We start from the raw sequence: 16249 nt of genomic DNA, 5'->3' as shown, positions 1-16249 counted from the left end.
AGCTAGAGGACACAGATTAATTCAACAGATATTGTTTACTTTTTGTGTTCTTGTCTGAAATACTAAATCTATCATGAAAAATAAAAACAGAAGAAAGTGTGCGATGAATTTATGAATACAATTATAATTCGGCAAGATTTAGGCCCTTTATTCATCTTCAGGATGACATTAGAGTTTCTAAACAACTTGCAAGGATGAAAGTACCAGACACGGCCTAAGAAAATGTGCTTGGTTTAAGTTGGTGAAGCATCTTTTGTGTATGAGTGTTATTGTATTAATGGTAACTACGACCTACTTAAAGAACGTTAAAGGTTTCTAACAAGACTGGTTTGAATTTTCTTACACTGGTAGTCAAAACCTGGCTACAAGCACCTAAGATTTAGAAAACCAAGGCCCTCGCCAGAGCAGGGTTAACAATTAGGTGAACTGTAGGCATCTGCCTAGGGTCCTAGGGTTAGACAGGGACCCCATATCCATTGACTTGCTTGGCCCCATTAAGCATCCAAATGTGGAGAATGAAGTGGGTGCCCAAATTGGGACTCTGCCTAGGACCCTACGGGATCTTAATCATTCTATGGCTCTTACAATAGGTAAAGTCAACAAACCATTATGAATCGGGATTCAAACACATCACCCCAATAAAATGCTTTAAGACAAAGTACTCTAAACTAAATAATCCAAGACAAAGTCAAGAGAAATACATTTTTATAACGCAAACCCATACCATACATTCAAAAGAAAACTCCATGGTACATTTACCAATTCTTTAATCCATTATTAAGAGCATGCATTTCTAAAATCTATAAAATAGAATAAAAAATAGAAAAAGTAAATAAATATATTTAAGGTGAGGAATCTCTGCCATTTGCTTATAGTTTTAATCCTCTGAATGGAGTAGCGATGGCACAGGTATTATTTATTGGTCTGATATTCTATAACGTGTCCTAGGCAAATACTATTAACACAATGTAGTGATACAAACCTCCAACTATGAGACCTGTAACATATTCTAGGCATTTATCATATATAAGGGGATACAATTTTAACGTCTTTGAAAATCTACATGGACGCTGACTGTGACTATGAAAATGATTTTAGAAAATTAATAGCTTTAGATATGGTGATCCAAGAAGAAAATAAAATAAATATAAAGCTCATAATGCAGTAATAAAGGTAGAGTAATATATATCTCATTGGTAGTGACAGTATTTCCTTGGGTATCCCGAGTCTCTTTAATAAAGAAAATCTTGCCGTATACTACATATGTCTCCAGTTCAGAGCCAGATGTATGTAGACTTTCACTGTCATCACCTAGATTCCTCATTAAAGCTGTGGGAGTCTTCTAACAGCATTAAAATGAATTCAGACCATTTGCAGCAATCTCCTGTTCACACCATCTCCAAATGAAGGCAGGCATTGCATAATCCAGGCAGCCAGAGCGCCTGACAGCTGGATGATTTATGCTCTAAGTCAGTAGAATGGGAGAGCCTGCAGAGGAGACAGCGTGAGCAAGGTGTGAGCAGGACAGATGCACTCAGTAGGCTTGCCGAGGCTGGCGGGATGCAGCTAATTCAGGTGTAGCCTGAACACTTCTCTGCCGAACTCACGTTGCCAATTGCTGGCACGTCTATAAAAGCATCTCATAACAGCGAAAGTACAAAGGAATTAACTATAACTTTGCTTTAAAAGCATTCTAATTACCATTTGTAAGAAAGGTAAAAGAACACAACTAGTCTTGCTTTATGGTGTGCCAATTGGGGGAGGAGGGTGTCTCTGGGCAAATCATTTCTGGATAGAAGAATGTGGAGGTGGCCATTTAACTCTTTGATTTCCAAAAGTAAACGGGTAGAATATTAACTTTCATAAGTGGAATTCTTCCCATCTGCCTGTTTTGGCCTGTGATTTGTAATGTCTTTATCAATCTTCCCCAAAAACTGGCTTACAGAAGAGGCTCCATAAGTCCTCATTTCAGAGGGATATTTGCAAGTATGCAAGTCATTTGTAAAATCTGTACTGTTTACCTTTTAGTGAATAAACAGTTCTGTTAAATATTAGGAAATATTGTGAAAGAGTATAAAATTATTGTGCGTTTTATCCTCACACTGTAATTAAAGAATGAAGTCCGTTAAAATGCACCCTGGCTTTTTGTGCTTGCCAACACTGCAGCAAGTGACTTATCGAAGTTTCCAATACCTTAAGTACGAGAATGGTGTTATAAGATCTCTACTTTAAGACAGAGAGTTAGGTTTCTGCAGTGTGGCTGTTTAGAGATGAAATAAAGAAAATAATTACCGGTTATCCAATATGCCTGAAAAGTGCCTAGGTAAGTTTGAAGTCCTTTAAAAAATGGAGTCAGCACTGCATGCATTTGCCTGTTTAAGGTTTGACGTATCTTTTTGAAATCAGATATAAGGGAGTGAGAGTATAAGGAATTAAGTGGTCTCAGAGAGATGTACTAAGTGGTCTCAGCTAGATGGAATCCTTAACTCTTAGGAGACAGTCTCTTTGAGACTATTTGGACATTCATAGTAGACACCCCACTTCTTGAAAAAAAAAAGAGCTTTTAATCAGCTCTTTGGTAACTTTGTTTAAGAATACTTAGAGATAGAGTCTGACTCTAACCCTCATGATATTAGACATGAATATCTGTAATGGTGCTCAATTAGGGGTGGCAATGGCGTAGAGACCCAGATATTCTACAACTACAATTCTTATTACTCTTTGCCATCATCTTGGGAGTTGTAGTTTTAGAGCAGGTGATGATCTGCCTTTCGCCTATCCCTGGACTAGATCCATCAAGCAGCCAAGGAGTTAATCTTGATTTAGCTTTACAATTTCTTGTCTCTTATATGTTGTCAGATTGTAAAAATCCTAATTAAGAAATCTCAATGAACACGTGTCTCCAGTTACCCTGGAAAGACTTGCAATCTTTGAAAGGAAGGGGAGGGGGGGGGGGGGGGGGGGGCTATTTTATCAGGAGAAGACTTAAACAAATTTAAGAGAGACAAAATAATGAATGCAAAATGGAAAAATATGGGCTGAGCTGCGAGCAGTTTAAATGTCTCCTTCTAGAGTGTTTCTCCCCAGAGAGAAATTACTGCATTTGTAACATCCACATCATCTACCCCTGTGTCGCTGAGTCTGTTTGCTTCATTAGCAAGCTGTGTTTTAGAACGCTTCATAATAACTATCTTAATTGCTCTTTGATCATGAATAAGTGTGAAAATATGCAGACAAAATATTTACAATAAGGTTATGATGTGTTTGGTCTTCAGATCAATAAGTAACTGTCATATTGTGATAAGCACAGCAGGCTTTTAACAGATGGAAAATACAAGTTTTAATGAAGACAAGGTTAAATAAAATAAGTACTAAATACGAAGAGACGGTTAGTAGAAGCTGCATGAAATATGGAAATCAAAGCATTTTAGATCCTCATAATTATTTAATATGCCAATTGTGCGTTATTTACTGGCAAAGATATTTCTATTATTCATTAAAACCAAAACCAAATGGACAGTTATAACATGGCAGCCATTAATGTTACAAATATATTATATATACATACATACATACGTAGATGAATAACTACTGCACACCCTGCATCTTTAATCTACTGTAATGTAAACTATAAAATTCTAATTATGCCTGTTAGCTCTGTATAAATAAAATAGGCATACAATATATAACTACCGCACTTTGCTTGCCATTTACTGTCATGTAACCTGTAAAGTGCAGAGTATACCTGTTATCTCTATATAAAGAAAATATACACATTGTACTATTGCACTACCTGCATCTTCTATCTACTTTATTGAAACCTGTAATGGACTTCGATTTCCTTTTTTGCTTTTATTGAGCTCCTGCAGAAGGCGATAGGGGCAAGAGAAATGTAGAAAACATCTAAAAAGAGTGCAGTATGTGCAGTATGGAGATCCGAAAAATTGATGCTATGAAGTATAGTGGGCGCAGAGACAACGTGGTTGGGACTATAACAAAATTGTGGAAAAATAATAGTGTAATAATTCAAATCTGAAGATGAAGGATGATAGTGATTAGATAATAACAGTAAGGATAAACTGTGTTTCGATAAGGTGTCAAAATATGGAGAATCTCAGCCAGTCTGCAAAAAAAAGTTAACATTTTTAAAATAAATTCACTAATTTAGTATGTGTTTGTATATATATGTCAATAAAACCTACTAATTTTCCAGTTATAATAATGCATATCACATGCAATAACTTGCGGTAAAATACATACCAATACAAATTATATTTAAAATGATACAGTACGTATTCTGTATATCAATAGTCCATAGATTTCAGATGCCAGAGACACTTCTTATAACGCACCTTCCCATTCTTCCTATAATAAAGTGTCTCCGTCAGATCGAATCATTACCTAGTGCCAGGCAATTCTTTGATTACATGACAAATTATTAATTTGTTAAACAACGGATTTCAAATTGAATTAATAAAGCCTTTACTTCATTTTCATTTTTCACCTTTTCAGCAAATGATGTACATGTGTCACCAAGAACTTCTATTGATCACTCTGAGCACCTTGAAAACTAATAGCATTGCGGTATACCAATTGTCCCAATATCGCACTAAGCCAAGAGGGAATCTGATAAGAAGTAACAAAATGACAGACTCCACGCTGTACAGGTCGGACATCTTGGTTTGGCCAACCCAGAGTTGCCAAGTTTAATGCGGCCTTTTCATTGTTAATGGGATCCTTAAACAGTAAACGTGACAGAAAAAGTTCTGATATATAGCATTGATTCTCAAAAAGCAAAAGATTTACCTCTTGCAGCATACCAATGCTATATACAAAAGAGCAGCCCATTCCATTGGCTTCCATCAGCAAGTAAAAATGACATGTCCTGGAAACGTGCACATTCAAAAGTACATCTGACAGCCAAGAGGTATCAAACCAATTTATTATCTTTCAAACACAGTAACGCCAAACCGTTGTACAAACAACAGCTAGGGGGATATAATTTGCAATTTTCCATGTGGAGAGCATGATTAAAAACCAGTATTTCATAAGCTATTAAAATGTTTGAAGAAAAAAAAAAAAATTAGGATACAAAAGAATGATGTTTAATTTGTATGTATCACTTTATCTATACTATATCTTTAAGCGTGGTATTGTTTATAAATTAATTTATTTAATGCTGTTGAAGGGGTTGTTTTGATCTTTCTTTTTTAATTAATTTAGTGCAGACAGTTAAACTTTAAGCCATATGTCATATAGAAAACATGAGCAGTGGACGGTGGATTATAAATGATTTGCAGGCAGATCATAATTCACAGGGCAGAAGGCGTGGCTTCAAAATTCATTGAATCTGCACCTACCATGAGTTATGGCCCTCTACCCTTACTGCATATATACAGATACATGAGGAAGAAATACATGATGACTGTTTCTTCCCCCCCCCCCCCCTTTGCTGTTACCAGAGCACAAAACATTTAACCCATTAAGTGTGTGAAGATAGCATCTTTAAACTCAGAGATATCAAGAGCAATCCACACAATTCTACATTATTACAATCAGCTGATATAATATATACAGATGATATTGGTTTAATATTGTATTGAATTCAAAAGTCATCTAATTTCAAATGTTGGCATTGCTACAAAGAAACAGCAATGTTGTTTCATAAACATCGATGAAGAAACAATGCCCTACTTTTTATCGCGCCATTTGTAACAACGCTGCAAAGGTAAGATTAGGGGCTAAATTGAGGGATCTCTAACATTACAGGTAGTTATAGTTAGGAGGACTTGCAGTTAGGGGGTATATGAATCTCATCAGTTCAACACCAAGAACAGTCAAGAGTGATAGGAGTTACACTCCACGGTATTTTTAAGGCAGGTAGCGCCTTAAATTTAAGACTTTAACCTGGTCCAATATATGAATTCCCTTTGACCTACAGATACAATTGTTAAAAATCCTATAATCTGTTTATTAAAAGGGCAATACGTGTAAGGATAAGGGGATTATAGTATCATTAGCAAAAAACTAAACAAAAACAGTATTGCTTATAAAACATTAAATTTAGCAACACTGTTTCAAAAATAATTTTGTTCCTTTTTGTCCGTATTTTTTTCATTATACACGAGAATATAATCGTAGAAGTTTCCCCCAGGTTTGAGAAAGAATCCATTTTATGTGTGCATGCATGATCCGCATAGTCAAAATATAAACAAACAAACAAGCTGGGATTTATGCATCAATCAGCAAGTTAGCTCGCACAATGCATAAACAAAAAATACAGTTCCTCACAGTAAGCCTAAATTATTGTATTGCTATTTTATTTCTTTTGTCAGTAAAACACAACACATTACAATACATACAGGACTGCAATATATGTTCACATATTTTTTTTTGACACAAACATATGAAAGCCCTGAAGCACTTTGGATATGACCCTTATTTAAATGTACCACAAGGCCTATTTATATTAAATTCAAGCATTTTGCAACAAATGGCAGTGCCATGTTGATATATGTTCTTATGGGTGGTAGAGAGCTGGAACAAAGGACAGCTATTTGTCTGCACACTCATGGGAACAAATGCCATACCAAACTCTGGCCTACATCCTTCAGGTTTGCATCCACCTCCCCTTATCAATTATACCGCTGTCACCTGGGCTTCAGAAGATTTAAGAAAATCTTCACACATTTCCACCTAAAGGATATATCCTCTCATTCAATGTCTACAGCACATTAGAAGGCAGGATAATAACGTTCCTGTAAATTAGACAAATGCCAGCATTACACACGAAACCTCAAAAAAAAAAAAAGCGTTGACAAATGAAGATGCTCGATAAAAGCCTTCAACTGGGCTCAAATTATTATTTTTTTTCATCATAAAATATGATTAACTTTTAATGGAATTACAGTGTAAGCAGGGTTATGTATCCACATTAACTGCATCCTCTGATCCTTTGGGGGGGGAAATGGCTTTTTCTAACAATGGACAGTGAAATAGCATATCATTACAAGAATGTTTTCAATCCTACTGAATATTAATTAATATACCTTTAGCCGGTCAATTTATATATGTTATCACTTAAAGGGACACACTAAGAACTTGCATAACTCTAATTGCATACATAAGGCTCCTGTAGAGTCTAGCAAGCTATTAACAGAGCAGAGGATAAGAAATTATACATTAAACAGAATTTGCAATAAAGGAAGTATAAACATTAGATGACTCTTTACAGGAAGTGTTTAGGAAGGCTGTGTAAGTCACATGCAGGGAGGAGTGCATAAACAAAGTGATTTAACTCCTAATGGCAGCTAATTGAGCAATGACACTGCAGGGGCATAATCCATAGACAAAAACTTCTTAATTAAGCTAAAGTTATTTTGTGACTATAGTGTTCTTTTAATACATAGGTGCGGGTTTAGCAGTTTAGAATCCCAGAGTAGCACATTGAACATCACTGCCCGTGGGGAGCACAGCAAACATCACAGAGTGAACCGTTTCAGTGCCAGAATGGCAATAACAATGCAAAGCATCTTTTTAGCACATCCCTGTGGCCCTGAAAGGGTTAAAGCTGATGTCCTCTGAAGTGTCTCAAAAGTAAAAGAATATATGTAAGAGCTGCTAAATAAATAATTAAAGATGGCAGTACTTTTTTTTTTTTATGAAAGAACCAGCACATGTATGGGCCTTTGCTTTCCAGCAGCAGGGCATTTGCACAGTAAATCATTTTCATTATCTGAGTTGTACACATAATCCTCTTAAGGTTTCTGTTCACTTCACCTTCACTTTAGTCTTTCAGACAAGCACCAGCAGCTAATGAATTCTGAAATGTTTTAGCTCTCAACAGCATTTAACTAGTCAGTATAACTTAATCAATGACTGGGATAGGGGAGGGTGGCTGTGCTCATTCCTACCTTGCACAGAAGATACAGAGCACCTATAGCACGGACTGTGAACATGCAGCATTTTAACCTCTTAGAGATTAACGGGAGAAGTATTCCTCAATAGTTGGAGTGGTTCCGAAAGGCTGTCAATCACTCACCTACAGTAGTAATTAAACATCAAACTGTAAATAGATAAAGGGGACAAATGCCACCTTGTCATGTTGATGGGCTGCTTATGACATGCGCTGCTACGCAGTAGAATTCAGATTTAGCAGGAAGCAAGTCAGTTCACTAATTGGAAAGAAACTGCCTTCATTAGGTGAACTCCCCCCTGCAGCATATGAATGCTAGACACTACAAGGCAGCACCCTTCATGAACTGCCCATAAGCATTAAGCAGTTTCTGTCTCCAGAAACCCTCTCAAAAATACATTTTTGCAACATGTACTGTAATATGATACCTGTGACGTATGGGCTCACATTCATGCAAGGTGGCGAGACGGGTGTTTATTTCTCTTCCTTACATTAATTTATTTAAGGATTTTAGTTGTTCCAAGTCTTGTATGCAGACTGATATGTTGTTATGCTTTACAGGACCCTAGTAGCTATATTTACTAAATGTAACAAGGTTCAGTTTAGCGATGTGTCAATGACAACTGGGGGGTGGAGTGAGGGGGGGCAACACTGAACATGCTGCTGAACATGCTTTAGCACGTAAGATAGTATTGTTTCAGCCCCTATATAGAGAATACGTTAGCTGTTTTTATAACGTCCAGCTGCAGTTCACATATAATTCTTATGCATACCTCATCACTAAAGTGACACCTGCCATGTAATGGGTTAACTGAATGCTCAGTTGCTAAATTCTATCTAACAAAGCACACAGTAACATCACAGTCTGTGTTCCATGCCAGCCCTCATATCGCTGAATTAATAATATGTCTTCAATCGGTGCAGCATGAGAAATAAAATATCTTGTTAGTCTGTATTTATGACTTTCGTAAATCACTCTTAAAGCTAAGAGGAAAAACTATGTAGGATATTCCTAAAATTAAAAACCATGTGGCATCAGACTGACATTTTCTAGCCACAGATATCCAAAATTCTGAGTTTATTTCATATTCTGCAACTCTATGTTTTCTTCTAAATAGATTTAAACTGTCAATTTGGATACCCGCTGTGCCATCCGCATGTACACAGGACTGTGACCAACATGGAGGTGGAAGCAGCAAATTTTATTACAGCCTGGTAATTGAATTGAACAGGTTTCCATTTGAATAGATTTACAGCAGCATGATCTCAGGCACGATGCATGGGTCTGGAAGCTGGGTCAAGGGAAAAAAGGTGGATTTTAAGATGCAGTATTCACTTCCAGTTCAATGCCGGCTAAAATTTACTGAGAAGAAGCTGAAGAATATCCTTACGCCCAGGAGTAAAAAAAGCAAAATCTGTACTAACGTACGTCGTCTCGCAAACCTGGCTGATTCAGCAAAGCTTTCAAAACATCTTTATTATTCTTCACTGACAGTTATTATATATGCATGGGTTGATAGTGTTTATGTAGGTTCAATAGTGCTTTCTCAAGGAATAAATAACTAAAAAATGTAAAATATGTGTGTGCGTGCATGTGTGTGTTTATGCACTGTATGTAGGTGTGCATCTAGCTTTTGGTTTTCTCTAATTACACTCATACAAAAACATATCCAGCAATCATACCGCGTGTGTGCGTGTGCATGTTTGTGTGTGTATGTATTTATATATATGTATAGTTAATACAATGTTAAACAAAAATCTGCACACCAGTCAAGCCATAAGACTTGCTTTTCCCACAGAAATCACAAATCTGCAGTGATGTTACTACTGCAAAGGATTCTGGGTGGGCATATGCAAAGTAGTTTAACAAAGAATCACATTTTTGCCTCATTCCATTTTAAACATGGATTCCTTTGAGTCTGTGTTTGCTGTATACAACAGTTTTGAAACACAACTTAGGAAAAGATGCAAAGCCAGTGAACCACTCATGCTTCATGTTTCATTGTTAATGCAAATCATCAGCATGAGGTTGGTTACTGGTTTGCTATGGAGAAAGCAAAAAACAAAAAGGGTATGGTGGTATATATATAGGAACACAAAGTGCTGATTTTATATATATATATATATATAAATATATATATATATATATATATTATTTTTCCATTTATTTTATATTTCATTATTATTATTTAATTTAATACTTTTTCACAAACCGTGCAAGATCATCTGTGGAGCAGAAGTGAACTACAAGAGGGGAGCACATAAGGGCATATAATGCCCGCTATATACAACCCCTCCGTCACGGCTGCAAAAAAACGTTACTTGAGACTCCCTCTGGCAGAGTGCCAAGTCACAAGCCCAGTTTGCCATAACTGAAACACTAGGGGGTTATACACTAAACAGTACACTGGGGCAAATCGAAAACTGAATTTTAAAAAAATGAAGTCGTATATTCAAATAAGTAAAAGTCATATATTCAAGTCTGGAAAATAACTGAAGTCAAGATTTATCTTGCCAGTTCAATTATTTTGGACTTTAGATTGCAATGTGGTACACATTTCCCTCAATTTACTGTTTAGTGAACAAGCCCCCTCTGTTAGTTATAAGCAGACGTGAAGCAGTTGCCCTCCAGGTTAGCATAGGTTTATTACCAACATAGCTATGCAAATGAATATCAATTGATTTTAACAATGTCTATTAAACCAAACCTATTTAAATCAGTCTCTAAAGACCCACATTTTTAGGACTTACTGTAACTGACACATAATAAATATAATTAATTTTGTTGTGACTGGTCTTAAACTGGCCCACAATGACAGAACTTGGATGGGTTTTCACAGCTCCTCCTAAAAGAGTACATTGACTGAATCTGCCAGTATATGCATTAACACTTAGTCTCAGAACTGGTCATAACATATTGCAAGAAAACACTTCGTTAAATAATTAAACTGGAAATTGTGCAAACTTAAGAAGGAAATTGCGAATTTAAGGCCAAAACATGCAAGTTGGATAAATACACAAAATGTTTCCACTTTGACTGTTTTGACCTAATATGTGCCTAGTTTAGTGAAGAAAGCGCCCTGTGTGTCCTGCGCACTCAAAGGGTTAATTAGGCCTTCCGTGTGAATAGCGTTATCATCTTAAAAGGAACACAGTAGCACTCAGACCACTTCATCTCATTGAAGTGTTCTGGGTGCAGTGTCCCTGTTCCTCTAAGCCCTGCACTGTAAAACATTGCAGTTTAAGAGAAACATTGCCGTTCTAAGACTGCCTCTAGTGGCCATCTACTAGACAGCCACTAGAGGCGCTTCCTGACGTTTCACGGAGTTTGACTCAGTGAAACAACGCTGGACGTGCTCACGCTCTGCATGAGGACATCCAGCGTCAAGCAAAACCCCAATGCTTTCATATGGGGAAGGCCTAATGCACGCGTGGCGTATGCCGCACATGCACATTAGGTGCCCATATCGGCTGACGCCAGAGGAGATGGAGTACGACTGACGGGCATTGGTACTGGAAACAGGAAAGTGAATAAAGGGCTATTTAACCCTTTACATAGCCGTGGGGTGGGGCCGCGCAGTAAGAGTAACATGTTAGTGTTAGGAATATAGAGTAGAGAGTTCCTTTAAATTTGTTTTACTGAGCGCTCTAATTTTTGTATTTGACTATTTCTGGCTCCTATATACAGCTCATATCCATCCCTGCAGCAATAACCCTTTAGAGCTTGCAGCATTGCTCAGATATTACCTGGCAAATGCAATAGCATTGAGACTGTGATCTGTACATTACCAGCTGTGTGCTATGCTCTTCATTTCCAATCTAAAATATTTTTTCTAAGCATTTTGTAAAGTTGGCTGCAATCCTCTGTGATCCTGCCCATAATATTGCCTACAAAGCAGCTGTACAGTATGAGGGTGCTTCTAGATTGTTATAATCTAATATAATTATATTTGTAAGAATTTAATATGCCTAATTTGGTCATCAATCTGTTGCCTCTTGGCTTTACAGAAATTTGTAATCCATGCGAAGTTCATGAGGTTAAATTAAAGGGAAAGCATCACAGAATGAAATAAATTTGTGATTTTATGGTATAGGCATGCAGTTCTGAGTCGAATTAAATGTAACTCCTGCTTATGGTTCCGTATTACAGATTTAGGGATCTGCTTACTATACTGAGAGTTATGAAGAATTGACAAGTGATTTAGAATTTCATATCGCATATGTTTCCAAATGTTTCTGGGTCAAGTATTTTTGCCTAAAATTTACAATTCTCTATTAATATTTCCGCATTTCCCAATTATAAAGTAAGTGATCCCTCCCTTTTTAAGAGTTCTTCATCTTAATATGAACACATTTATTTTTTCATCTTGCATCTCACATTTGTTTAAATGAGTAGAGGTCTTTTGTTTTTAATCATTATAACAAAATCAATTTTCTAAGAATGTTTTCATTGCAGTGCTATCCTTGCTTGAATCTTCAACAAGACATTTTTTCTTAAATTCTATGCATGTATGAAACTTATTGCGTACCAAAATTTGTATTCTGCCTCTTTCTGTGCCAAAAGAAAGGGACAATGCATTGCAAGTAAATACCTGAATTTAAATAATGATGGAGGTTGCTCACTTTTGGCACTCCATCTGATATGGACTACAATTCATATGTTGGCTCTGCATCATAGGGAACTTAGCCCGCAACTGCTGGGGCGCCTAAGGTTAACCCCTACTATATTTTGATGATCACAACAATAACACATGTAAGTACTTGGCCTTGAATTTGGTCATTTCACCGTACCTTCTTTCAGCATGCCGACTTTTAAGCACTTCATGAAACGGCAGGCCTGGCAGGATTTGCGTCTGCGTTTTGTGATTTCACATTCATTTGTTGCAGGGCAGCTGTATTCTATGTTGCCTGTGGAACAGAAAAATCTGAATTAAGAAATGCCAAAGTCAACAGAATTAAAATACTGTAATTAAATCTATTTGGGATGCAAAAATCATTAAAAAGAAAGAGGAATTGTTAGTGAAGATGCTCACAGCACGTGTTTTTTTTTTTTACATTAATGAAATCATGCTGTCATAATCCTCAGTGCTCCTCAACCGTCTCCTCAAGGTGTTTAGAAAAAGGAAAAAAAACATCTTAGAGTCTAAGGTGTTTTTAGCTTTTTTGTTTTTTTTCTAAACACCTTAGACACATTCGGATAATCCCTAAATCCTGGACTGTTATGTGTGCCTTGAGGAGAGGATTGAGGAGCACTGTTAATCCTGACCACCAAGGTGCTGTCAGAACATTGTCCAGCAAGGTGGAGGTTTATGTCTCTGCCCAGTGTGACGATTTTATGCGAATCCTTCTGCCCTGCAAAGTATTTGTACAATTAACGTTTTATGACAATTAAGGAATGAGAGGTTTACTGTCCAGTACGTTACTCTTACAAGAACCTTATTGCTCAGTAAGGTACTGTCATTAAAATCTTACTTCCAAGTAATGCACTGTCATAGGAATTGTACAGTTCAGTAAGCTACTAATATAAGAATTGTACTGCCCCTTTAGGGTACTGTCATGAGTAGCCTAGTGTCCTCTAAGGTACTGTCATGAGAATCATTAGGGTGCTGTCAAAGGAAGACTACAGTCTCTAAGGAAGTGTCACATAAAGCCTTCTGCCCACCGAGGCACAGTAATATGAAGACTACTGCCCACTAAGTTACTGTCCTATGAAGAGTACTACCCACTAAGGAAGTGTTATATAAAGAGTACTGCCCACTAAAGTAATGTTATATAAAGAAAAATTGAAAGTAAGATACTGTCATGAGGGGCCTGCAAGTTATCCTTCAGGAACATTCATGAGAATCCTAATGCCCCTCAAACTACTATCACACAAAGCTTAGGCCTTGTAAGATATTCTAAAGCATCACCCAGTACCCATTAACATGCTAAGCCTCCTGTCTTGTGTGGCTTTTCCATAAGAATATAAATTGTATAGGTTCTATGATATTATTATAATTATTATTATTATTATTATTATTATTATTAGTATTGCCATTGATATAGCTCCAACAGATTCCCTAGTGCTTTAAAATATAGAATACAGACATAAGAATTGAAAACCAAGTTAGACTCTCAAAGAAAGACTCTCACAAATAATATAATATTTAAACTTTTATACTATAGCTAACTACGAATCATTAATTCATCAAATTTTCTGATACTTTAGTCTGTCATAAATTGGATCAATTTCTGATGTATAGTGAAATAAAATTGCTTCTGTGTTTAGAGACACAGTCAACACAATATGGTAATCGGCCAACTATTTTTTTCTTTTCTTTTTTTTACACTGAAATCAAATATTAGCTTTATTTCCAACAACCCTGATCTTTTTGTCTTCTATAACTTAAAATAATTGGCAGTTTTGTGTATATTTTATATTTATATTTATATATATATATATATTCAAACTGATATTGTGACAAATGTGGATATGTGAGATAGATGTGTATGTATGATTTCAGAGTACAAAGGAATAATGCATTATCTCACAGCTAGAGTTTGATGCTATAGATCTGTAAGTGCCGTATGGATTTTGATTCTGGATTGTTGAAGAAGCTCTTGTTTGAAGCACTTGTTTGTCTTTGCAGGACAGCTGGTGTGCAAGACACCTACTTTAGATTAAACATTAAAGAAGCTAGCTAAGGTCAGAGGTCAAGCCATCACTCCAGACATCTTGTAGTAAACACTCTACTAACAGTGGCTTGTTTACATACTTCCCTTTTTTTAACACACAGCGGTTAATAGTTAAAACTTACAAGTTAAAAGGTTAATAAAGCTGAGACCATGATTTATTAACGTGAATGTGTCCCGTTATTTGAGAATCGAGGTAGTTGAGTAATGGATATCCCATTTACGATTAGGAAGAGAGTCTACTTTGCAAAGAACTCTGCCTCGTCTTGCATGCAGGACTATCTTTACACTGTAACCCTTCCCCCTTGTGATTAAGTGCATTAGTATCTTAATGAAAATGCATTCTGTTTATTGCCCTCTTGGGAAGTGGGAGGTCAGTGCTCCAAATGCATAAATTGTCAAGAGAGACAGTCAGAGCATAATTGCAATCTTACTTTTGGTTCTTTTCGCCACTCGGGGTCTTGCTTTGTCCCCTAGAAGCATGTGCACATTTCTGTAATTAGCATAGAGTCTGCCTGGGACCGGAGCATTGATGAAATATTTCAGAGTTAATCACACTTTGTAAACACTGATTTATATTGACTACCTTTCTCCGGACTGATGTCTCCTCATTAAATATCACATTAGCGGATTGCAGGACTGCATAAAGAGTCAAATCTTCAGCAAGTGCTAATTCAACGGAACGAAATTGAGACGTGCATTTGGTGGAATTGTGTTAAGTAGCTTTGATAGAAAAGTCTGTCATCAGTAAAGCATTAGAGATAAGTCCATCACATGCCCATATATTCATAATGTATTGTGAAAAAAACTGTATTATATCATTGCGTCTCAATACAATGTGTTGGACATCACATAGTAGGATTGTCTTACAACTGTGTAGGAAGGATCATATTTCAAGCCATATGAGATACATTAAGAATGTTACAGAGAATCTCACAGATGGCATCAAAAAGCAATCTTGTTTAACTTTAGAAACCTATGCTCGCATATCTGGAGAGGGAGCTTGGCATCGATACTGAGATGCCAATGTCCGTGGTCGGTCAATATTATAAGCACATTGAAATCTGGTGCTGTCCTTGGACATTGGTCTTAGACAAACTCTTGAATACTGGTGGTCAAAATCAAATTTCGTAGCTCATATTGAGATAATTTTCCTGATCATTATACCTATCTCTGTGTGACTAGTATTCAATATTCCAAGGGCTATATTTGGACTGTTTGCGAGACTTACAATACAAGGCAAGCAAAAGACAACCTGGCTGTACCTCTCTTTTCAAGAATCCTATCATGAGATTACACTTTTTTTATACTTCTAGGGCAAAAGTACATCAAAAAGGAAGACAAACTTGGCATATTTCCCTGCCTTACAGGTAACAAAGGTCATTGAGATTGTCACTGTGAGACATTTGTCTTTGCATAGGCATGTGTGTATTCCAGATCTGAATGCTAATGCAAAAATATTTTGAGTACAAAAAAGAATCGAGAGCAGCTCAAGGAAAAGATGAATGCTTTCTTGTTGCTGCACACTTGGTTTGCTATACTCTTGTTCACTCTTTCATGGACAAAAAAAAAAATAGAGTCCCATCTCTGCAATTGTTACGTAAGGTAGGGGGAGATGTTGATGAATATATGAATTAATAATCAAAGGGCGAGTGATTTCTT

The 16249-nt window shown here is 36.6% G+C and overlaps 1 protein-coding gene across 6 annotated transcripts in view; it reads right to left on the bottom strand.

The window, feature by feature from the left end:
* The window catches only part of ESRRG (estrogen related receptor gamma), a 158922-nt gene that overhangs the window by 80768 nt on the left and 61905 nt on the right, over positions 1-16249 (bottom strand). For all 6 annotated transcript variants that reach the window (XM_063443824.1, XM_063443828.1, XM_063443823.1 and 3 more), the window contains one exon: positions 12707-12823. In XM_063443824.1, coding sequence (XP_063299894.1) covers positions 12707-12823 — 117 coding nt within the window. The remainder of the gene's footprint in view (positions 1-12706; positions 12824-16249) is intronic.

Source organism: Pelobates fuscus, chromosome 2 (assembly GCF_036172605.1).
Source record: "Pelobates fuscus isolate aPelFus1 chromosome 2, aPelFus1.pri, whole genome shotgun sequence".
NCBI classification, from domain to species: Eukaryota; Metazoa; Chordata; class Amphibia; order Anura; family Pelobatidae; genus Pelobates; species Pelobates fuscus.
Note: the sequence above shows the minus strand (reverse complement) of the source record. Positions and strands in the feature narration are given on the sequence as shown.